Raw genomic sequence first — 25045 nt, forward strand, 5'->3', positions numbered from 1 at the left:
TAAAACACCTCAAAACAGCATGAAACAGCTCGTTTAAACACGCCATAACATAGAATATTTCAAAAATGGCCAAAAACACCATAAAAATGCATGTTGAAAAAATGACCAAAAAGGCAAGGCTATACTATGGCAAAAATGTCAAAAAATGACAAATCCCAAAAACAGCTAAAAACACTTCAAAACATCACAAAATAGTGTGCAAAGACACGCCATAGCATTTAAAGTTTGCAAAATGTCCTAAAACACCATAAAACTGCATGTTGAAAAATGACCAAAAGGCAAGGCTATACTATGGCAAAATGTCAAAAATGACAAATCCCAAAAACAGCTAAAAACACTTCAAAACAGCATAAAATAGTGTGCCAAGACACGCCATAGCATTTAAAGTTTGCAAAATGTCCTAAAACACCATAAAACTGCATGTTGAAAAAATGACCAAAAAGGCAAGGCTATACTATGGCAAAAATGTCAAAAAATGACAAATCCCAAAAACAGCTAAAAACACCTCAAAACAGCACGAAACAGCTCGTTTAAACACGCCATAACATAGAATATTTCAAAAATGGCCAAAAACACCATAAAAATGCATGTTGAAAAATGACCAAAGAGGCAAGGCTATACTATGGCAAAATGTCAAAAATGACAAATCCCCAAAACAGCTAAAAACACTTCAAAACAGCATAAAATAAGCGTTGCCAAGACACGCCATAGCATAGAATTTTGCAAAATGGCCAAAAACACCATAAAAATGCATGTTGAAAAAATGACCAAAAAGGCAAGGCTATACTATGGCAAAAATGTCAAAAAATGACAAATCCCGAAAACAGCTAAAAGCACTTCAAAACAGCACAAAATAGTGTGCAACGACACGCCATAGCATTTAAAGTTTGCAAAAATGGCCAAAAACACCATAAAAATGCATGTTGAAAAAATGACCAAAAAGGCAAGGCTATACTATGGCAAAAATGTCAAAAAATGACAAATCCCAAAAACAGCTAAAAACACCTCAAAACAGCACGAAACAGCTCGTTTAAACACGCCATAACATAGAATATTTCAAAAATGGCCAAAAACACCATAAAAATGCATGTTGAAAAAATGACCAAAAAGGCAAGGCTATACTATGGCAAAAATGTCAAAAAATGACAAATCCCCAAAACAGCTAAAAACACTTCAAAACAGCATAAAATAGCGTGCCAAGACACGCCATAGCATAGAATTTTGCAAAAACGGCCAAAAACACCATAAAAATGCATGTTGAAAAAATGAACAAAAAGGCAAGGCTATACTATGGCAAAAATGTCAAAAATGACAAATCCTAAAACAGCTAAAAGCACTTCAAAACAGCACAAAATAGTGTGCAAACACACGCCATAGCATTTAAAGTTTGCAAAAATGGCCAAAAACACCATAAAATGCATGTTGAAAAATGACCAAAAAGGCAAGGCTATACTATGGCAAAAATGTCAAAAAATGACAAATCCCCAAAACAGCTAAAAACACTTCAAAACAGCATAAAATAGCGTGCCAAGACACGCCATAGCATAGAATTTTGCAAAAATGGCCAAAAACACCATAAAAATGCATGTTGAAAAAATGACCAAAAAGGCAAGGCTATACTATGGCAAAAATGTCAAAAAATGACAAATCCCAAAACAACTAAAACACCTCAAAACAGCACGAAACAGCTCGTTTAAACACGCCATAGCATAGAATTTTGCAAAAATGGCCAAAAACACCATAAAAATGCATGTTGAAAAAATGACCAAAAAGGCAAGGCTATACTATGGCAAAAATGTCAAAAAATGACAAATCCCAAAAACAGCTAAAAACACTTCAAAACAGCATAAAATAGCGTGCCAAGACACGCCATAGCATAGAATTTTGCAAAAATGGCCAAAAACACCATAAAAATGCATGTTGAAAAAATTACCAAAAAGGCAAGGCTATACTATGGCAAAAATGTCAAAAATGACAAATCCAAAACAGCTAAAAACACTTCAAAACAGCATAAAATAGCATGCCAAGACACGCCATAGCATTTAAAGTTTGCAAAAACGGCCAAAAACACCATAAAAATGCATGTTGAAAAAATGACCAAAAAGGCAAGGCTATACTATGGCAAAAATGTCAAAAAATGACAAATCCCAAAAACAGCTAAAAACACCTCAAAACAGCACGAAACAGCTCGTTTAAACACGCCATAACATAGAATATTTCAAAAATGGCCAAAAACACCATAAAAATGCATGTTGAAAAAATGACCAAAAAGGCAAGGCTATACTATGGCAAAAATGACAAATCCCAAAAACAGCTAAAAACACTTCAAAACATCACAAAATAGTGTGCAAAGACACGCCATAGCATTTAAAGTTTGCAAAATGTCCTAAAACACCATAAAACTGCATGTTGAAAAAATGACCAAAAGGCAAGGCTATACTATGGCAAAAATGTCAAAAAATGACAAATCCCAAAAACAGCTAAAAACACTTCAAAACAGCACAAAATAGTGTGCCAAGACACGCCATAGCATTTAAAGTTTGCAAAAATGTCCTAAAACACCATAAAACTGCATGTTGAAAAAATGACCAAAAAGGCAAGGCTATACTATGGCAAAAATGTCAAAAAATGACAAATCCGAAAACAGCTAAAAACACTTCAAAACAGCACAAAATAGCATGCCAAGACACGCCATAGCATTTAAAGTTTGCAAAATGGCCAAAACACCATAAAAATGCATGTTGAAAAAATGACCAAAAAGGCAAGGCTATATACTATGGCAAAAATGTCAAAAAATGACAAATCCCAAAAACAGCTAAAAACACTTCAAAACAGCATAAAATAGCGTGCCAAGACACGCCATAGCATAGAATTTTGCAAAAATGGCCAAAAACACCATAAAAATGCATGTTGAAAAAATGACCAAAAAAGCAAGGCTATACTATGGCAAAAATGGCAAAAATGACAAATCCCAAAACAGTTAAAAACACTTCAAAACAGCATAAAATAGCATGCCAAGACACGCCATAGCATAGAATTTTGCAAAAATGGCCAAAAACACCATAAAAATGCATGTTGAAAAAATGACCAAAAAGGCAAGGCTATACTATGGCAAAAATGTCAAAAAATGTCATATCCCAAAAACAGTTAAAAACACTTCAAAACAGCATAAAATAGCATGCCAAGACACGCCATAGCATAGAATTTTGCAAAAATGGCCAAAAACACCATAAAAATGCATGTTGAAAAAATTACCAAAAAGGCAAGGCTATACTATGGCAAAAATGTCAAAAAATGACAAATCCCCAAAACAGCTAAAAGCACTTCAAAACAGCACAAAATAGTGTGCAACGACACGCCATAGCATTTAAAGTTTGCAAAAACGGCCAAAAACACCATAAAAATGCATGTTGAAAAAATGACCAAAAAGGCAAGGCTATACTATGGCAAAAATGTCAAAAAATGACAAATCCCAAAAACAGCTAAAAACACTTCAAAACAGCATAAAATAGCATGCCAAGACACGCCATAACATAGAATATTTCAAAAATGTCCTAAAACACCATAAAAATGCATGTTGAAAAAATGACCAAAAAGGCAAGGCTATATACTATGGCAAAAATGTCAAAAAATGACAAATCCCAAAAACAGCTAAAAACACTTCAAAACATCACAAAATAGTGTGCAAAGACACGCCATAGCATTTAAAGTTTGCAAAAATGTCCTAAAACACCATAAAACTGCATGTTGAAAAAATGACCAAAAAGGCAAGGCTATACTATGGCAAAAATGTCAAAAAATGACAAATCCCAAAAACAGCTAAAAACACTTTAAAACAGCATAAAATAGCATGCCAAGACACGCCATAGCATTTAAAGTTTGCAAAAATGTCCTAAAACACCATAAAAATGCATGTTGAAAAAATGACCAAAAAGGCAAGGCTATACTATGGCAAAAATGTCAAAAAATGTCATATCCCAAAAACAGTTAAAAACACTTCAAAACAGCATAAAATAGCATGCCAAGACACGCCATAACATAGAATATTTCAAAAATGTCCTAAAACACCATAAAAATGCATGTTGAAAAAATGACCAAAAAGGCAAGGCTATACTATGGCAAAAATGTCAAAAAATGACAAATCCCCAAAACAGCTAAAAACACTTCAAAACAGCATAAAATAGTGTGCCAAGACACGCCATAGCATTTAAAGTTTGCAAAAACGGCCAAAAACACCATAAAAATGCATGTTGAAAAAATGACCAAAAAGGCAAGGCTATACTATGGCAAAAATGTAAAAAAATGACAAATCCCAAAAACAGCTAAAAACACTTCAAAACAGCACAAAATAGTGTGCAAAGACACGCCATAGCCCACTCACACTTAAAGCATAACCTACAGTGTTTAAAAAAAACTTACACAAAACAAAGTTGTTCTTGTTAAATTTAATAAAATTCATAGAGCAAGCGAAAAGAAACACAAAAAAACATTTAAAAAAAAAACAGCCATATAAGTTAAATTTAAGTTTCCCTTTACTTGTAAAAACCTTAAACCATACACTGTATTGTACATTACCACTCAAGTTTTTAATTTTGGGGGTATAAGGTATTTCCCTGTTGGTGTACTTACAGTGCCAATACTCAGTTTTATATATCAGAACAATACAAAAGCATAGTCACGATGTGGTAGGCAAAGACAATCCACGCGGCTTACATCCAGCAGTCTCAGCTTGGAGTGTTTAAATCCTGAGTGGTCAGTGAGCAGCAGCAGCTTTGAGTACAAAGTCAGGCTGTGACATTATGGCCAACAATGTCATCCGTCGCCGATATCTCAGTCAATGAAATTTGTCTGCTAACCCAAGGGTTCAACCATCAGTCGCCAGGATCAGCACAGCCCCAAAGATGCCCACATTATGTCCTATCAGTTTCATCTGGTTCCAGAACTCCACTTTGCGAGTGTGATGCCAGTAGCCCATGTTGCCGTCAATGAATAGGATCACCAGGGGCAGGACGGTGGCAAGGATTTGTGCGGCCAGGCGGATATAGCAGCCAGACAGGAAAGCCAGAGCCAGAACCCCAAACAGCACCTCCAGCAGCATTAAAGTGATCTCACCTCCAACGATGTGGTTAAGATAGGCTTGCTGGTCCTCTTTGCTGTGCTGGAGGGAGTACACCTGGTTTGGGAGGGGGGGATACAAAAGCATGTCATCAAAGAATGATATTATAATGTGGTCCAAAATCGTGTCAAAAGTAATACTATAGCATGTGGACCAAAATCATCTGAACACCGCATGAAATAGAATTTCGAGACACATCATAGCACAGAATGTTACAAACACCGCCAAAAACACATGTCATAAAAACAGCTGAAAATGGTTGAATACAGCAATAAATAGCGTGCCAAGACACACTATAGCATAGAAAGTTGCAAAAATAGCTAAAAACACCATAATATGGCATGTCCAAAAAATGACCCAAAAAGTAAGGCTATAGTATGGCAAAAATGTCAAAAAATGACATGTCGCAAAAACAGCTGAAAATGGTTGAATACAGCAATAAACAGTGTGCCAAGACACACTATAGCATAGAAAGTTGCAAAAACAGCTAAAACACCATAATATTGCATGTCGAAAAAATGACCCAAAAAGCAAGGCTATAGTATGGCAAAAATGTCAAAAAATGACAAATCCCAAAAACAGCTAAAAACACTTCAAAACAGCACAAAATAGCGTGCCAAGACACGCCATAGCATAGAATTTTGCAAAAATGGCCAAAAACACCATAAAAATGCATGTTGAAAAAATGACCAAAAAGGCAAGGCTATACTATGGCAAAAATGTCAAAAAATGACAAATCCCAAAAACAGCTAAAAACACTTTAAAACAGCATAAAATAGCATGCCAAGACACGCCATAGCATTTAAAGTTTGCAAATATGTCCTAAAACACCATAAAACTGCATGTTGAAAAAATGACCAAAAAGGCAAGGCTATACTATGGCAAAAATGTCAAAAAATGACAAATCCCAAAAACAGCTAAAAACACTTCAAAACAGCATAAAATAGTGTGCAAAGACACACTATAGCATAGAAAGTTGAAAAAATAGCTAAAAACACCATAATATGGCATGTCGAAAAAATGACCCAAAAAGCAAGGCTATATAGTATGGCAAAAATGTCAAAAATGACATGTCATAAAAACAGCTGAAAATGGATGAATACAGCAATAAATAGCGTGCCAAGACACGCTATAGCATAGAAAGTTGCAAAAACAGCTAAAAACACCATAATATTGCATGTCCAAAAAATGACCCAAAAAGCAAGGCTATAGTATGGCAAAAATGTCAAAAATGACATGTCCCAAAAACAGCTGAAAATGGATGAATACAGCAATAAATAGCGTGCCAAGACACACTATAGCATAGAAAGTTGCAAAAACAGCTAAAAACACCATAATATGGCATGTCGAAAAAATGACCCAAAAAGCAAGGCTATAGTATGGCAAAAATGTCAAAAATGACATGTCCCAAAAACAGCTGAAAATGGATGAATACAGCAATAAATAGCGTGACAAGACACACTATAGCATAGAAAGTTGCAAAAATAGCTAAAAACACTATAATATTGCATGTCGAAAAAATGACCCAAAAAGCAAGGCTATAGTATGGCAAAAATGTCAAAAATGACATGTCATAAAAACAGCTGAAAATGGATGAATACAGCAATAAATAGCGTGCCAAGACACGCTATAGCATAGAAAGTTGCAAAAACAGCTAAAAACACCATAATATGGCATGTCGAAAAAATGACCCAAAAAGCAAGGCTATAGTATGGCAAAAATGTCAAAAATGACATGTCCCAAAAACAGCTGAAAATGGATGAATACAGCAATAAATAGCGTGCCAAGACACACTATAGCATAGAAAGTTGCAAAAATAGCTAAAAACACCATAATATGGCATGTCGAAAAAATGACCCAAAAAGCAAGGCTATAGTATGGCAAAAATGTCAAAAAATGACAAATCCCAAAAACAGTTAAAAACACTTCAAAACAGCATAAAATAGTGTGCAAAGACACGCCATAGCATTTAAAATTGCAAAAAAAGGCCAAAAACACCATAAAAATGCATGTTGAAAAAATGACCAAAAAGGCAAGGCTATACTATGGCAAAAATGTCAAAAAATGACAAATCCCAAAAACAGCTAAAACCACTTCAAAACAGCATGAAATAGCGTGCCAAGACACGCCATAGCATAGAATTTTGCAAAAATGGCCAAAAACACCATAAAAATGCATGTTGAAAAAATGACCAAAGAGGCAAGGCTATACTATGGCAAAAATGTCAAAAATGACATGTCCCAAAAACAGCTGAAAATGGATGAATACAGCAATAAATAGCGTGCCAAGACACACTATAGCATAGAAAGTTGCAAAAACAGCTAAAAACACCATAATATGGCATGTCGAAAAAATGACCCAAAAAGCAAGGCTATAGTATGGCAAAAATGTCAAAAATGACATGTCCCAAAAACAGCTGAAAATGGATGAATACAGCAATAAATAGCGTGACAAGACACACTATAGCATAGAAAGTTGCAAAAATAGCTAAAAACACTATAATATTGCATGTCGAAAAAATGACCCAAAAAGCAAGGCTATAGTATGGCAAAAATGTCAAAAATGACATGTCATAAAAACAGCTGAAAATGGATGAATACAGCAATAAATAGCGTGCCAAGACACGCTATAGCATAGAAAGTTGCAAAAACAGCTAAAAACACCATAATATTGCATGTCCAAAAAATGACCCAAAAAGCAAGGCTATAGTATGGCAAAAATGTCAAAAAATGACATGTCCCAAAAACAGCTGAAAATGGTTGAATACAGCAATAAATAGTGTGCCAAGACACGCTATAGCATAGAAAGTTGCAAAAACAGCTAAAAACACCATAATATGGCATGTCGAAAAAATGACCCAAAAAGCAAGGCTATAGTATGGCAAAAATGTCAAAAATGACATGTCCCAAAAACAGCTGAAAATGGATGAATACAGCAATAAATAGCGTGCCAAGACACACTATAGCATAGAAAGTTGCAAAAATAGCTAAAAACACCATAATATGGCATGTCGAAAAAATGACCCAAAAAGCAAGGCTATAGTATGGCAAAAATGTCAAAAATGACAAATCCAAAAACAGTTAAAAACACTTCAAAACAGCATAAAATAGTGTGCAAAGACACGCCATAGCATTTAAAATTGCAAAAAAGGCCAAAAACACCATAAAAATGCATGTTGAAAAAATGACCAAAAAGGCAAGGCTATACTATGGCAAAAATGTCAAAAAATGACAAATCCCAAAAACAGCTAAAACCACTTCAAAACAGCATGAAATAGCGTGCCAAGACACGCCATAGCATAGAATTTTGCAAAAATGGCCAAAAACACCATAAAAATGCATGTTGAAAAAATGACCAAAGAGGCAAGGCTATACTATGGCAAAAATGTCAAAAAATGACAAATCCCAAAAACAGCTAAAAACACTTCAAAACAGCATAAAATAGTGTGCAAAGACACGCCATAGCATTTAAAATTGCAAAAACAGCTAAAAACGCCATAATATTGCATGTCCAAAAAATGACCCAAAAAGCAAGGCTATAGTATGGCAAAAATGTCAAAAATGACATGTCCCAAAAACAGCTGAAAATGGATGAATACAGCAATAAATAAGCGTGCCAAGACACACTATAGCATAGAAAGTTGAAAAATAGCTAAAAACACCATAATATGGCATGTCGAAAAGAATGACCCAAAAAGCAAGGCTATAGTATGGCAAAATGTCAAAAATGACATGTCATAAAACAGCTGAAAATGGATGAATACAGCAATAAATAAGCGTGCCAAGACACGCTATAGCATAGAAAGTTACAAAACAGCTAAAAACACCATAATATTGCATGTCCAAAAAATGACCCAAAAAGCAAGGCTATAGTATGGCAAAAATGTCAAAAATGACATGTCCCAAAAACAGCTGAAAATGGATGAATACAGCAATAAATAGCGTGCCAAGACACACTATAGCATAGAAAGTTGCAAAAACAGCTAAAAACACCATAATATGGCACGTCGAAAAAATGACCCAAAAAGCAAGGCTATAGTATGGCAAAAATGTCAAAAATGACATGTCCCAAAAACAGCTGAAAATGGATGAATACAGCAATAAATAGCGTGACAAGACACACTATAGCATAGAAAGTTGCAAAAATAGCTAAAAACACTATAATATGGCATGTCGAAAAAATGACCCAAAAAGCAAGGCTATAGTATGGCAAAAATGTCAAAAATGACATGTCCAAAACAGCTGAAAATGGATGAATACAGCAATAAATAGCGTACAAGACACACTATAGCATAGAAAGTTGCAAAAACAGCTAAAACACCATAATATTGCATGTCCAAAAAATACCAAAAAGCAAGGCTATAGTATGGCAAAATGTCAAAAAATGACATATACCACAAACAGTTAAAAACACTTCAAAACAGCAATAAATAGTGTGCAAAGACACGCCATAGCATTTAAAGTTGCAAAACAGGCCAAAACACCATAAAAATGCATGTTGAAAAAATGACCAAAAAAGCAAGGCTATACTATGGCAAAAATGTCAAAAATGACAAATGTCCCAAAACAGCTAAAACCACTTCAAAACAGCATGAAATAGCGTGCCAAGACACGCCTATAGCATAGAAATTTTGCAAAAATAGCCTAAAACACCATAAAATGCATGTTGAAAAATGACCCAAAGAGGCAAGGCTATACTATGGCAAAAATGTCAAAAATGACAAATCCCAAAAACAGCTAAAACACTTCAAAACAGCATAAAATAGTGTGCAAAGACACACTATAGCATAAAATTGCAAAAACAGCTAAAAACACCATAATATCATGTCCAAAAATGACCCAAAAAAGCAAAGGCTATAGTATGGCAAAAATGTCAAAAATGACATGTCCCAAAACAGCTGAAAATGGATGAATACAGCAATAAATAGTGCCAAGACACACTATAGCATAGAAAGTTGCAAAAATAGCTAAAAACACCATAATATGGCATGTAAAAAATGACCCAAAAAAGGCAAGGCTATAGTATGGCAAAAATGTCAAAAATGACATGTCCCAAAACAGCTGAAAATGGATGAATACAAGCAATAAATAGCGCCAAGACACGCTATAGCATAGAAAGTTGCAAAAATAGCTAAAAACACCATAAATGCATGCATGTCGAAAAATGACCCAAAAAGCAAGGCTATACTATGGCAAAATGTCAAAATGACAAATCCCAAAAACAGCTGAAAAACACTTCAAACAGCATAAAATAGTGTGCAAGACACACTATAGCATTTAAAATTGCAAAAACAGCTAAAAACATCATAATATTGCATGTCCAAAAAATGACCCAAAAAGCAAGGCTATAGTATGGCAAAAATGTCAAAAAATGACATGTCCCAAAAACAGCTGAAAATGGATGAATACAGCAATAAATAGCGTGACAAGACACACTATAGCATAGAAAGTTGCAAAAATAGCTAAAACACCATAATATGGCATGTCAAAAAATGACCCAAAAAGCAAGGCTATAGTATGGCAAAATGTCAAAAATGACATGTCATAAAAACAGCTGAAAATGGATGAATACAGCAATAAATAGCGTGCCAAGACACGCTATAGCATAGAAAGTTGCAAAAACAGCTAAAAACACCATAATATTGCATGTCCAAAAAATGACCCAAAAAGCAAGGCTATAGTATGGCAAAAATGTCAAAAATGACATGTTCCAAAAACAGCTGAAAATGGATGAATACAGCAATAAATAGTGTGCTAACACACTATAGCATAGAAAGTTGCAAAACAGCTAAAAAGACCCTAATATGGCATGTCGAAAAAATGACCAAAAAAGCAAGGCTATATTATGGCAAAAATGTCAAAATGACATGTCCCAAAAACAGCTGAAAATGGTTGAATACAGCAATAAATAGCGTGCCAAGACACACTATAGCATAGAAAGTTGCAAAAATAGCTAAAAACACCATAATATGGCATGTCCAAAAAATGACCCAAAAAGCAAGGCTATAGTATGGCAAAAAAGTAAAAAATGACATGTCCCAAAAACAGCTGAAAATGGTTAAATACAGCAATAAATAGCGTGCCAAGACACACTATAGCATAGAAAGTTGCAAAAACAGCTAAAAACACCATAATATTGCATGTCCAAAAATGACCCAAAAGCAAGGCTATAGTATGGCAAAATGTCAAAATGACATGTCCCAAAAACAGCTGAAAATGGTTGAATACAGCAATAAATAGCAAAGACACGCTATAGCATAGAAAGTTGCAAAATAGCTAAAACACCATAAAATGGCATGTTGAAAAAATGACCCAAAAGGCAAGGCTATAGTATGGCAAAAATGTCAAAAATGACAAATGTCCCAAAAACAGCTGAAAATGGTTGAATACAGCAATAAATAAGCGTGCCAAGACACGCTATAGCATAGAAAGTTTTGCAAAAAATAGCTAAAAACACCATAATATGGCATGTCAAAAATGACCCAAAAAAGCAAGGCTATAGTATGGCAAAAATGTCAAAAATGACATGTCCCAAAACAGCTGAAAATGGATGAATACAGCAATAAATAGCGTGCCAAGACACACTATAGCATAGAAAGTTGCAAAAAACAGCTAAAACACCATAATATGGCATGTAAAAAATGACCCAAAAAGCAAGGCTATACTATGGCAAAAATGTCAAAAATGACAAATTCCCAAAAACAGCTAAAAACACTTCAAAACAGCATAAAATAGTGTGCAAAGACACGCCATAGCATTTAAAATTGCAAAACAGCTAAAAACACCATAATATTGCATGTCCAAAAATGACCCAAAAAGCAAAGGCTATAGTATGGCAAAAATGTCAAAAAATGACATGTCATAAAAACAGCTGAAAATGGATGAATACAGCAATAAATAGCATACACAAGACACTATAGCATAGAAAGTTGCAAAAATAGCTAAAACACCATAATATTGCATGTCCAAAAAACCCAAAAGCAAGGCTATAGTATGGCAAAAATGTCAAAAAATGACATGTCATAAAACAGCTGAAAATGGATGAATACAGCAATAAATAGCGTGCCAAGACACACTATAGCATAGAAAGTTGCAAAATATTAAAAACACCATAATATGGCATGTCGAAAAATGACCCAAAAAGCAAGGCTATAGTATGGCAAAAATGTAAAAAATGACATGTCATAAAACAGCTGAAAATGGATGAATACAGCAATAAATAGCGTACAAGACACACTATAGCATAGAAAGTTGCAAAAATAGCTAAAAACACTATAATATTGCATGTCGAAAAAATGACCCAAAAAGCAAGGCTATAGTATGGCAAAAAAGTAAAAAATGACATGTCCCAAAAACAGCTGAAAATGGTTAAATACAGCAATAAATAGCGTGCCAAGACACGCTATAGCATAGAAAGTTGCAAAAATAGCTAAAAACACCATAATATGGCATGTCCAAAAAATGACCCAAAAAGCAAGGCTATACTATGGCAAAAAAGTAAAAAATGACATGTCCCAAAAACAGCTGAAAATGGTTAAATACAGAAATAAATAGCGTGCCAAGACACGCTATAGCATAGAAAGTTGCAAAATAGCTAAAAACACCATAATATGCATGTCAAAAAATGACCCAAAAAGCAAGGCTATACTATGGCAAAAATGTCAAAAAATGACACCAAAAACAGCTGAAAATGGTTAAATACAGCATATAAATAGCGTGCAAGACACGCTATAGCATAGAAAGTTGCAAAACAAAACACCATAATATTGCATGTCCAAAAAATGACCCAAAAAGCAAGGCTATAGTATGGCAAAAATGTCAAAAATGACATGTCCCAAAAACAGCTGAAAATGGATGAATACAGCAATAAATAGCGTGCCAAGACACACTATAGCATAGAAAGTTGCAAAAACAGCTAAAAACACCATAATATGGCACGTCGAAAAAATGACCCAAAAAGCAAGGCTATAGTATGGCAAAAATGTCAAAAATGACATGTCCCAAAAACAGCTGAAAATGGATGAATACAGCAATAAATAGCGTGCCAAGACACACTATAGGATAGAAATTGCAAAAACAGCTAAAAACACCATAATATTGCATGTCAAAATGACCCAAAAGCAAGGCTATAGTATGGCAAAAATGTCAAAAATGACATGTCATAAAAACAGCTGAAAATGGATGAATACAGCAATAAATAGCGTGCCAAGACACGCTATAGCATAGAAAGTTGCAAAAAACAGCTAAAAACACCATAATATTGCATGTCGAAAAAATGACCCAAAAAGCAAGGCTATAGTATGGCAAAAATGTCAAAAATGACATGTCATAAAAACAGCTGAAAATGGATGAATACAGCAATAAATAGCGTGCCAAGACACGCTATAGCATAGAAAGTTGCAAAAACAGCTAAAAACACCATAATATGGCATGTCGAAAAAATGACCCAAAAAGCAAGGCTATAGTATGGCAAAAATGTCAAAAATGAAATGTCCCAAAAACAGCTGAAAATGGTTGAATACAGCAATAAATAGTGTGCTAAGACACGCTATAGCATAGAAAGTTGCAAAAATAGCTAAAAACACCATAATATGGCATGTCCAAAAAATGACCCAAAAAGCAAGGCTATAGTATGGCAAAAAAGTAAAAAATGACATGTCCCAAAAACAGCTGAAAATGGTTAAATACAGCAATAAATAGCGTGCCAAGACAAGACACACTATAGGATAGAATTTTGCAAAAATGGCTAAAAACACCATAATATTGCATGTTGAAAAAATGACCAAAAAGGCAAGGCTATACTATGGCAAAAATGTCAAAAAATGACAAATCCCAAAAACAGTTAAAAACACTTCAAAACAGCATAAAATAGTGTGCAAAGACACGCCATAGCATTTAAAATTGCAAAAAAAGGCCAAAAACACCATAAAAATGCATGTTGAAAAAATGACCAAAAAGGCAAGGCTATACTATGGCAAAAATGTCAAAAAATGACAAATCCCAAAAACAGCTAAAACCACTTCAAAACAGCATGAAATAGCGTGCCAAGACACGCCATAGCATAGAATTTTGCAAAAATGGCCAAAAACACCATAAAAATGCATGTTGAAAAAATGACCAAAGAGGCAAGGCTATAGTATGGCAAAAATGTCAAAAATGACATGTCATAAAAACAGCTGAAAATGGATGAATACAGCAATAAATAGCGTGCCAAGACACACTATAGCATAGAAAGTTGCAAAAATAGCTAAAAACACCATAATATGGCATGTCGAAAAAATGACCCAAAAAGCAAGGCTATAGTATGGCAAAAATGTCAAAAAATGACAAATCCCAAAAACAGCTAAAAACACTTCAAAACAGCATAAAATAGTGTGCAAAGACACGCCATAGCATTTAAAATTGCAAAAACAGCTAAAAACGCCATAATATTACATGTCCAAAAAAATGACCCAAAAAGCAAGGCTATAGTATGGCAAAAATGTCAAAAATGACATGTCATAAAAACAGCTGAAAATGGATGAATACAGCAATAAATAGCGTGCCAAGACACACTATAGCATAGAAAGTTGCAAAAATAGCTAAAAACACCATAATATGGCATGTCGAAAAAATGACCCAAAAAGCAAGGCTATAGTATGGCAAAAAAGTAAAAAATGACATGTCATAAAAACAGCTGAAAATGGATGAATACAGCAATAAATAGCGTGCCAAGACACGCTATAGCATAGAAAGTTGCAAAAATAGCTAAAAACACCATAATATGGCATGTCGAAAAAATGACCCAAAAAGCAAGGCTATAGTATGGCAAAAAAGTAAAAAATGACATGTCCCAAAAACAGCTGAAAATGGTTGAATACAGCAATAAATAGCGTGCCAAGACACGCTATAGCATAGAAAGTTGCAAAAATAGCTAAAAACACCATAATATGGCATGTCCAAAAAATGACCCAAAAAGCAAGGCTATACTATGGCAAAAAAGTAAAAAATGACATGTCCCAAAAACAGCTGAAAATGGTTGAATACAGCAATAAATAGCGTGCCAAGACACGCTATAGCATAGAAAGTTGCAAAAATAGCTAAAAACACCATAATATGGCATGTCCAAAAAATGACCCAAAAAGCAAGGCTATACTATGGCAAAAAAGTAAAAAATGACATGTCCCAAAAACAGCTGAAAATGGTTAAATACAGCAATAAATAGCGTGCCAAGACACACTATAGGATAGACAGTTGCAAAAACAGCTAAAAACACCATAATATTGCATGTCGAAAAAATGACCCAAAAAGCAAGGCTATAGTATGGCAAAAATGTCAAAAATGACATGTCATAAAAACAGCTGAAAATGGATGAATACAGCAATAAATAGCGTGCCAAGACACGCTATAGCATAGAAAGTTGCAAAAAACAGCTAAAAACACCATAATATTGCATGTCGAAAAAATGACCCAAAAAGCAAGGCTATAGTATGGCAAAAATGTCAAAAAATGACATGTCCCAAAAACAGCTGAAAATGGTTAAATACAGCAATAAATAGCGTGCCAAGACACACTATAGGATAGACAGTTGCAAAAACAGCTAAAAACACCATAATATTGCATGTCGAAAAAATGACCCAAAAAGCAAGGCTATAGTATGGCAAAAATGTCAAAAATGACATGTCATAAAAACAGCTGAAAATGGATGAATACAGCAATAAATAGCGTGCCAAGACACGCTATAGCATAGAAAGTTGCAAAAACAGCTAAAAACACCATAATATTGCATGTCCAAAAAAAGGCCCAAAAAGCAAGGCTATAGTATGGCAAAAATGTCAAAAAATGACATGTCCCAAAAACAGCTGAAAATGGTTGAATACAGCAATAAATAGTGTGCCAAGACACGCTATAGCATAGAAAGTTGCAAAAACAGCTAAAAACACCATAATATGGCATGTCGAAAAAATGACCCAAAAAGCAAGGCTATAGTATGGCAAAAAAGTAAAAAATGACATGTCATAAAAACAGCTGAAAATGGTTGAATACAGCAATAAATAGTGTGCCAAGACACGCTATAGCATAGAAAGTTGCAAAAATAGCTAAAAACACCATAATATGGCATGTCGAAAAAATGACCCAAAAAGCAAGGCTATACTATGGCAAAAAAGTAAAAAATGACATGTCCCAAAAACAGCTGAAAATGGTTAAATACAGCAATAAATAGCGTGCCAAGACACACTATAGGATAGACAGTTGCAAAAACAGCTAAAAACACCATAATATTGCATGTCGAAAAAATGACCCAAAAAGCAAGGCTATACTATGGCAAAAATGTCAAAAAATGACAAATCCCAAAAACAGTTAAAAACACTTCAAAACAGCATAAAATAGTGTGCAAAGACACGCCATAGCATTTAAAATTGCAAAAAAAGGCCAAAAACACCATAAAAATGCATGTTGAAAAAATGACCAAAAAGGCAAGGCTATACTATGGCAAAAATGTCAAAAAATGACAAATCCCAAAAACAGCTAAAACCACTTCAAAACAGCATGAAATAGCGTGCCAAGACACGCCACAGCATAGAATTTTGCAAAAATGGCCAAAAACACCATAAAAATGCATGTTGAAAAAATGACCAAAGAGGCAAGGCTATACTATGGCAAAAATGTCAAAAAATGACAAATCCCAAAAACAGCTAAAAACACTTCAAAACAGCATAAAATAGTGTGCAAAGACACGCCATAGCATTTAAAATTGCAAAAACAGCTAAAAACGCCATAATATTGCATGTCCAAAAAATGACCCAAAAAGCAAGGCTATAGTATGGCAAAAATGTCAAAAATGACATGTCCCAAAAACAGCTGAAAATGGATGAATACAGCAATAAATAGCGTGCCAAGACACACTATAGCATAGAAAGTTGCAAAAATAGCTAAAAACACCATAATATGGCATGTCGAAAGAATGACCCAAAAAGCAAGGCTATAGTATGGCAAAAATGTCAAAAATGACATGTCATAAAAACAGCTGAAAATGGATGAATACAGCAATAAATAGCGTGCCAAGACACGCTGTAGCATAGAAAGTTGCAAAAACAGCTAAAAACACCATAATATTGCACGTCGAAAAAATGACCCAAAAAGCAAGGCTATAGTATGGCAAAAATGTCAAAAAATGACGTCCCTAAAACTATTAAACTATTTAAAAAAATGTTAAAACTGTAATATTATAGCATGTCATCCAAACGTTCAAGATAAAGAACACCATACATGCTGTCCAAAAATGGAACTTAAAAAAAATCATACTATTGTATGTCATCAAAAGTGGCAAAAAAATCATAACATAGCATGTTGTTGAAAGGTATAAATAAGTCATACTACAGCATTTTGTCTAAAATAGCACAAAAAAGTCATCCTATATTATGTCGTCCCAAATAGCACAAAAATTTAGATTTAGAAGGTGTTTAAAAATGGCACGGAAAAGTGATTCTATAGCACGTCCTCCAATATCACAAAACATGATGATAGTGGTAACAATTTTTTATAATAAATTGTTTTCCTTTTTCTTCTCGCTGTTGCTTCTCTCCTCTTTTTGAGTCCTACTTCTGTGACGTCTATTCTCTGTGTGTAGATAATGTGTGTTTTCACCTTTTATCCTGCATTGTCATCAGAACCAGATTAATTTTTTTCTTTTGTTTCTGTAAACTTCTGTTTTTTCAACATTAAACTATGTCCTCCCTTTTATTGTATGTCTTTGTGTCACTTTAGATAATCCCTTTTGCACCTGCAGAATACTAACGCATGTCATAAAAAATAGTAAAAAAGGAAAAAGTTCTGCTATAGCATGTCATCCAAAATCGCATCATAGTATAGCATGTTGTCCAAAATAGCACAATAAAGTCGTTCTAGCGTGTCATTTAAAATTGCATAAAAAAAGTCAAACAATATCATTGAATCTAAAAAAGACAAAAAAAAACGTACTACTATACTATATTGCATGTCTCCCAAAGTACCACATATAGTCATATTACAACATGTCTTCAACAATGGAATAAAAAGTCATAGCATAGCATGTTGTCAGAAAACAGCACAAAAAACCTATAAATCATAAACTGTAGAAAGTTGTCCAAAGAAGAATTAAAATGTCACAATATATCATGAAATAGATAGTATAACTGAAATAGTATAAGAAAGTCATGGTACAGCATGTTGTCGCAATAGCATAAAAACGTCCAAGATAGCATGGCAATTTATGCGAAATCGCATAAAATGTCACAATATAGCACGTCTTCCAAAATGACATAAACATGTCACATGTCGTGTCCAAAAAAACATTTTAAAAAAGGTAACCATAACATGCTGTTCTAAATCACATTAAATGTCATAGGATAGCACTAGACCAAAATAGCATAAAGAAGTTTTAGTTTACATGTTGTCAAAAATGGCATAAAAATAGAATAAAAATGTCATTCTCTAGCATGTTGTCCAAAATAAGTATAAAAAGTCACTAAAGTATGTCTTTTAAAGTAACATTAAACAGTTAAAGTACAGCATGTCGTCCAAAATGCCGTTAAAAGCATGTCATCGAAAACTGCATGAAAAAGTCATATTATAGTATATCGTCGAATTTGGCATAAAAAAGTCATACTACAGCATGTCTTCCAAAATCGCATGAAAATGTCATTTAAATTTGTAATACTATAGTATGTAAAAACAAAAGGTTTTAAGAACCTTGAAAAAGGAGTCTTGGCTTAGTGTGTCACAAAATGTTCATAATAAAGTGTCTGTGTTATGTGAACAATTTTAGTATCTTATTCCATAAAATTGTAAAATTTTATGCCATAAAAAATTGAAAAATAATGGCATAGTATGCAAAAAAAAGAAATAATCATAAATCACTGCATAGCATACAATTTAAAAAGTCCTGGTATAGTCTTGCTTAAAAAACGCCACTAAAAAGCCACAAAAAATGATAACATAAAAACATCATAGCATAAGGTCCTTTTAAAATGTAATAAAAATAAAGATCTTACCATGCAGATGAGGTAGACTCCCAGGAACACTTGTCCAGTTGACTGCAGGGATCTGCTGCGAGGTTTCTGTCTGTACACCTCCCCCGCCCCGCTGGCCAGAACCAGAAAGCCTCCAATAATGGCCAGCGCTCTGGAATACATCCGGACCTGCAAGGAAACAACCACCAGGATGTAACGCATCGTGACAAGTTTCTACGACAACGTCAAACTCTAATGAAGCAATCTACTTTCAGACTTCCAGCGGTGACCCAGATCCTTTTGTTCCATCATGTGTGACACAGATCTGTTTTTAACCTTTTGACAGCGATCTGGGCCACTTTGATACGCACTTCTCTATCTGATACACTTCTGATTGTGTGGAAATTATTGTCTGTCTCAGCAAGTAAGCAGAAGTGTGTAAAACTACATTAGAAATGTTGCTTTAAAGTGCAGCTGCAATATCAATGCAAAAAAAAGCCTTAAAAATAAACACGAAAGAAATGTAACATTTGTAGTGACTCTTTTTTTTTTTTTTAGATCTGCTTCACACACACACACACACACACACACACACACACACACACACAAAAAATAATGGTTATGTATTGAATGGTTGGTAGATTTGAGATTTTGAAATCATGATGTTGTCAGGAGGTTTAGCTCGGTGGATAAAGCAGGTGGTTTGTGTGCCTGAGGTTGGTGGTTCAAGACTTATTTAAAACAGGTAAATTTTGCAAACTTGTACGGAGCTAAAGGGAACATTCAATAGATGAAGCTGGGTTGAGGGATAGGAGGGACAGTAAAGACACAGGAAGTTAGAGGAAAGACAAGATGTTAGGTTAAGAGACAGGAAGGTCAGTCAAGTTACAGGCAGTTGGGATGTGAGACAGGAAGGACAGCCAAAAAACAGGAAGTTGGGTTGAGAGACAGGAAAGTTAGTCAAGTTACAACAAATTAAGTTTAGCGACAGGAAGTTGAGTTGAGAGACAGAGGAAGTTGATAATAGGAAAGTCAGGAACATATCGGCTTTACTCGTATATCAGTCTTCTATCAGAGTTTTCAACAGACGTCACTGCAGATACTGAATTTTCTGTTTCAACACCATATGACCCTTATATAGATATTATAGAGAGATATAGAGATATTAGCCAATATTTTTTTTATGCCAAAAAATATAATTTGGCTGTAGAAACAGTTTAGACACTGATTGTGATATTGCAGAACAAATGAAGTCATTTAAAGTAGAGTTATATATCGTTTTGGCCGATAAATCAGGTAAAGTGGTCCAGAAACAGGTAAAACCAGTATCGGCAGATGCATCTGTCGAAATGAAGGAATATCGGCCTGACTCATATGTCTGTCGCGTTTTTGACGATCCTGAATTTTGTTTCAGCACCATATGACCCTTACATTAGCAGAGCAGAGGGATATCAGTCGATATTTCATTTTATTTATGCCATAAATTTTAATCTGGCTCTAAAAACAGTTTAGACACTGGCTGTGATATTGCAGAACAAATTAAGGCACGTAAAGTCAAGTTATATATTGTTTTGGCTGATAAATCAGGTGAAGTGGTCCAGAAACAGGTAAAACCAGTATCGGCAGATGCGTCTGTCAAAATGAAGGAATATCGGCCTGACTCATATATCAGTCGAGTTTTGTCAGACATCACTGCCGATACTGAATTTTCCGTTTCAGCACCATCTAACCCCTAAAGCAGCAGCGCATACAGATATGAATTAATATTATTTAACTTTGAGGTTTTTACAAAGTGTTAGACTGTATGTACGGCCACAACATACTTAAATACGCTCACATTTTAGATCCATTAAAGTTGTATAATATGAAACTTTTCCTCATGAGGATTTCAAACTAGTACTGTGGATTTTAGACACCTGACAAACATTTTTGTGCATTGACCCTTACGGCTTAGTGGCAACGTGCATACAAAGAGAGACTACTACAAATCAGATGATATTATTGACACTGGTTCAAATCCAGGCTGGGACATTTTCTTCATGTCATGTCATTAGACGATTAATGTAAATTCACGTGTAGTGAGTTTGTAGCTCAGTTATGTTGAAAGAATAAACTGATATCTGATGTTTGATTCCTACTTACAACAAGCAGAACAACACGTAAATCTGCAGAGATCAAAGCTGTTACTTAGGGACTGTTCTGTAGCTGTGCTGCTTCCTGACAATTTGTGGGAATGTTCCACTTTATAGTTTCACTATAACTCAAACAGAATATTATTTCGGCATTATTTTTGTACAATTCAAGTTGACATAAGAAAATAATAAGTAAAAAAAAAAAAAATATATATATATATATATATATATATATATATATATATATATATATATATATAAAAATCTGATTAATTTTGCGCTTGAAAATGTCCTTTTACAAAAATGCGATTTTCCCAGCTTTTTGTCTGAAATGTTTTTTTTAAATGAAAATGCACAAATTCAGATGTGTAAATATTCTGGAGGTCACAACAGTTAACTATCTGTCTGTTTTCATTTTACCTACAGACTAAGCAGACGTAGGCTTTTGGTTGTATAAGAGCTTTTATATTTTATATTTCATTGTGTGATACAATTTACAGCTGCTCTGATGTGACAGATTGTCAGAGCATTTCATTTGAAAACAAAATGTTCATTTTAAGAGTCAGAACTGTTGTTTTTGTGTTAACTGCAGTGATGTCAGGTATATTTGGTTAGGTCTGTGCTTTAATGTTAAATTCATTTGTACTCAATTAATAAATAATTATACAAATTTGATATAAAAAAAACAAACAGAAAAATTATGGTGTGGTTTACAACCAGGCAAACCAGCAGAAAGGCCGACCTACAATACAATAACTGATATTGGACGACAGTTTAACCAGCGTACACTGATAACTTCCTCCAGATAAGAACATCCTTTATTCGTCCCACAGTGGGGAAATTCACATTGAGGTACAGTACAGTACGAGCAGGAAAAGAATACAATAGTAAAAAATTAATTACAAATATAAAAATATAAAAATGTTAGATAATAAAAAGCAAAAACAGTGACATAAAATTACAAGGTGCCAACTCAAACAGCCTAGAAAAAAAATACATATATAGACATACAGAAAATATGTACACCAACTGCACACGGCAACCACAGAGGGTGACTCACCTTAAGCCAGTCGCCGTAGTACACCTGCTCTCCAACATACGATGCGTATGTGCTGACGGCCAGCTGGATGGCAGCGGCCAGCGCAAACCACCTCCTCTTCACCCCAAAAGACATGAAGCTGGCGCAGAGCACTGCAGCGCCCATGTCCACATACAGGTACGGCACATGGATGTCTGGCTTCCTGGAGATGACAATGAATGAAAAGAGTCTAGAGTTAAACTTTAATTATACAGCAACTGCTTTATTTCTAATGATCTGTTTTCAACTGTTTGTCTCATAAGTAGCAAGAACATGTTGTATATTACTTTAAAAAGTTTCCGGGATATACAACAAATGATAGCGACAAATGCAACAACAAAAAAACAAACAACTAGCAGCAATGGCTATCAAAAGTCACAAATTGCAATGAAATCAGTAAAAAGGATGAAAAAGATTAAATGGGAAACAAATCTGCAACTAGTGAAAGATGCATAACAGCACAACAGAGGAAAGAAAAAGTAAAAATGATAACAAATAAAACAATGAATAATGTCTGTGAATTAACCAAAGCAGGAGCACTGTACAGCAACTTTATCATCTAGCATTACTTAAAAACATCTACAGAAACACACCTATCTAAAACCAATATCAATCTACCCCTAATATCCATGTGCTACATAATGTTTTTATTTTATTATTTATGAATATAAATATTTACATATTAGTATTGTTTGGTTTAAAATTTTAGCACTCAACAAGTAAAGCACTTTGAGCTGAATTTTATGAATGAAAAGTGCTATACAAATAAAGATTATTATTAGTAGCAGTAGTAATAGTACTACATTGTTGTTGTTATTGTTATCATTATTATTAGCACATTCTTGCTTTAAAGTGCATCTATTTAAAACTGAGAGGGAAAAACACACCTAAAATAAGCAGGCAGGTATGACAAAGGGCGAACATATTTTCATTAAAGTTGCTATAATTACAGGATAATTCAGAGGGTGTGGTGGTCTAAGTAAGACCTGCCCACCACAGACTGAAACAATACACACCCAGTTTACATCCTCAGAGATTAAAACCACCATTAGCAACGCACCACAAAAATTACAGCCTGTCTCCAGCCTGAGAGAAAATTACAGACCAGGGCAAAACATACTTTGTCATTTTAATTTAAACATCTCCATATGGCTGCCACTTTCTGCCTCAGGTTATGTCTAAATGCTGAAATACAACCCGCTAAGTTAGCTAGCTAGCAGCTTTACACCTTTAACCAAAAAAATAATAAAACGTCGACTAACAAATATGATCTCCAGCACATATTTATGACCACATAACGTTACAACTTCGACAATCATCTTAATATTAAGCTGTTTATGTTCAACTGTTGCTGAGTTTCGCCGTTAGCTAGCTTTTTAGCTACCGTTAGCTGTTTACTAGTACCGTGTGCGCTCGTTTACGTTACCTTTTTGAATCCGCTCGTTCAGCAAACAGCATCAGCATACTAAAACAGTTCCAAAATCCGAACCGGGTCAAGATAAATCCACCAAACTGGCTGAGAAACCGTAACGTTTGCTTCCTACTGGGAGCTGCCATTGTTGACGCGATCTCTCCGCCAACAACACTGAAGATACTCTGAGCACTTCCGGTCAAAATGTTCACACGTTTCAGAATAAAAGCATGCATCCGTATACGCGCGTAGGAGGCGGTTCTACTTCAGGCGGGAATGGTCATATTTTGAAAAGTTTCGGATGCGTACTCCTATTGGCTGACAGATCCAAGTGGGCGGAGCGAGTCCATTCATTGGAGCAGGAGAAGCTTACCTCCACCTGCTGGAGAGGACATATCAATACAATGGAGGAAAGTGCGTCTGTGTCTGCTATTGACGTTATTATTTAATATCAGGCAAAAAAGTACAGGTTAAATGACTTATTTTGCTAAAACAATAAAAAAAAATAATAAAAAATAATGGTGTATTGTGACTTTTATTCATGAGAGGGGAGGGGTGGTGCCAAACAAGGGAGGCACCATTAAGGGAGTTGTGGTGTTTGATTTGGCTTAGGGAAGGAAAATTCAACTTTATATGTTATAGTTTGTATTTATTTTAAATACCCTTAATCCCCAAAAGTGGGTTTGAAAGGCATGTTTACTTTAAAAATATTCAAAATCACACCGTTTATCACAGCCAGAAACTGTGAAATATGGTTATTTTTGGTGAAGGAATTGTCATGTATTTTCTCCCAGTCACAAAGAAAAACAGATGTAGCTCCAGGGGGGAAAAATGAAGTGTGTGCCTGTGTGAGGGAATGTATATTTGTATGCCGATGTGCATTTTTTTTATGTTTATGCTGTTAAAACTTCAATAAAATTACTGTTAAAAAATGCTAATGATAATGAGAAAATAAGCTCACTTAGTCACCAGTTTTTAATTATGCATCCTGCTTATCGGTTTGTTTGATAATGAAAGTGTTTGAAATTTGAACTAGGACATAAAAGTGGGGAGGGCAGTTTTTCATCAGGTGACCAAGCCTTCATAATGACCAGGAGCGTCTCCACGCTGCTGTTGATCCACAGTGACGTGTCTCCAGTTAATCTTTAGTAGATGAGACTAACCCAGATCCTGAAAATGGCTTAGTGTGAGTCCCACTGAAGGTTTAGTTAAGGATCAGTAGCCTCTCATGTCTCAGATGAAATGTCAGTTGGAGGTAAGTAGCAGAGAGTAGTGGGACGAGTTTCACAGGACCGGAACATTTTCATTAAACCTTTAACTTCGGCTCAAGAAACATTTG

The 25045-nt window shown here is 34.7% G+C and overlaps 1 protein-coding gene across 1 annotated transcript; it reads right to left on the reverse strand.

Annotated features, from left to right (window-relative positions):
* Positions 1 to 4430: 4430 nt before the first annotated feature.
* On the reverse strand, positions 4431 to 23898 carry tmem101 (transmembrane protein 101). Its single transcript, XM_088070227.1, has 4 exons — positions 23722 to 23898; positions 22278 to 22458; positions 19128 to 19274; positions 4431 to 5173 (listed from the first exon to the last, which is right to left on the reverse strand). Exons 1-4 carry the CDS (start codon positions 23850 to 23852, stop codon positions 4865 to 4867), a joined length of 768 nt encoding a protein of 255 aa, XP_087926353.1. The 5' UTR covers positions 23853 to 23898; the 3' UTR covers positions 4431 to 4864.
* Between the last annotated feature and the right edge of the window lie 1147 nt (positions 23899 to 25045).

Source organism: Plectropomus leopardus, chromosome 19, assembly GCF_026936395.1.
Source record: "Plectropomus leopardus strain MGB_pleo_1.0 chromosome 19, ASM2693639v1, whole genome shotgun sequence".
In the NCBI taxonomy this organism is placed as follows: Eukaryota; Metazoa; Chordata; class Actinopteri; order Perciformes; family Serranidae; genus Plectropomus; species Plectropomus leopardus.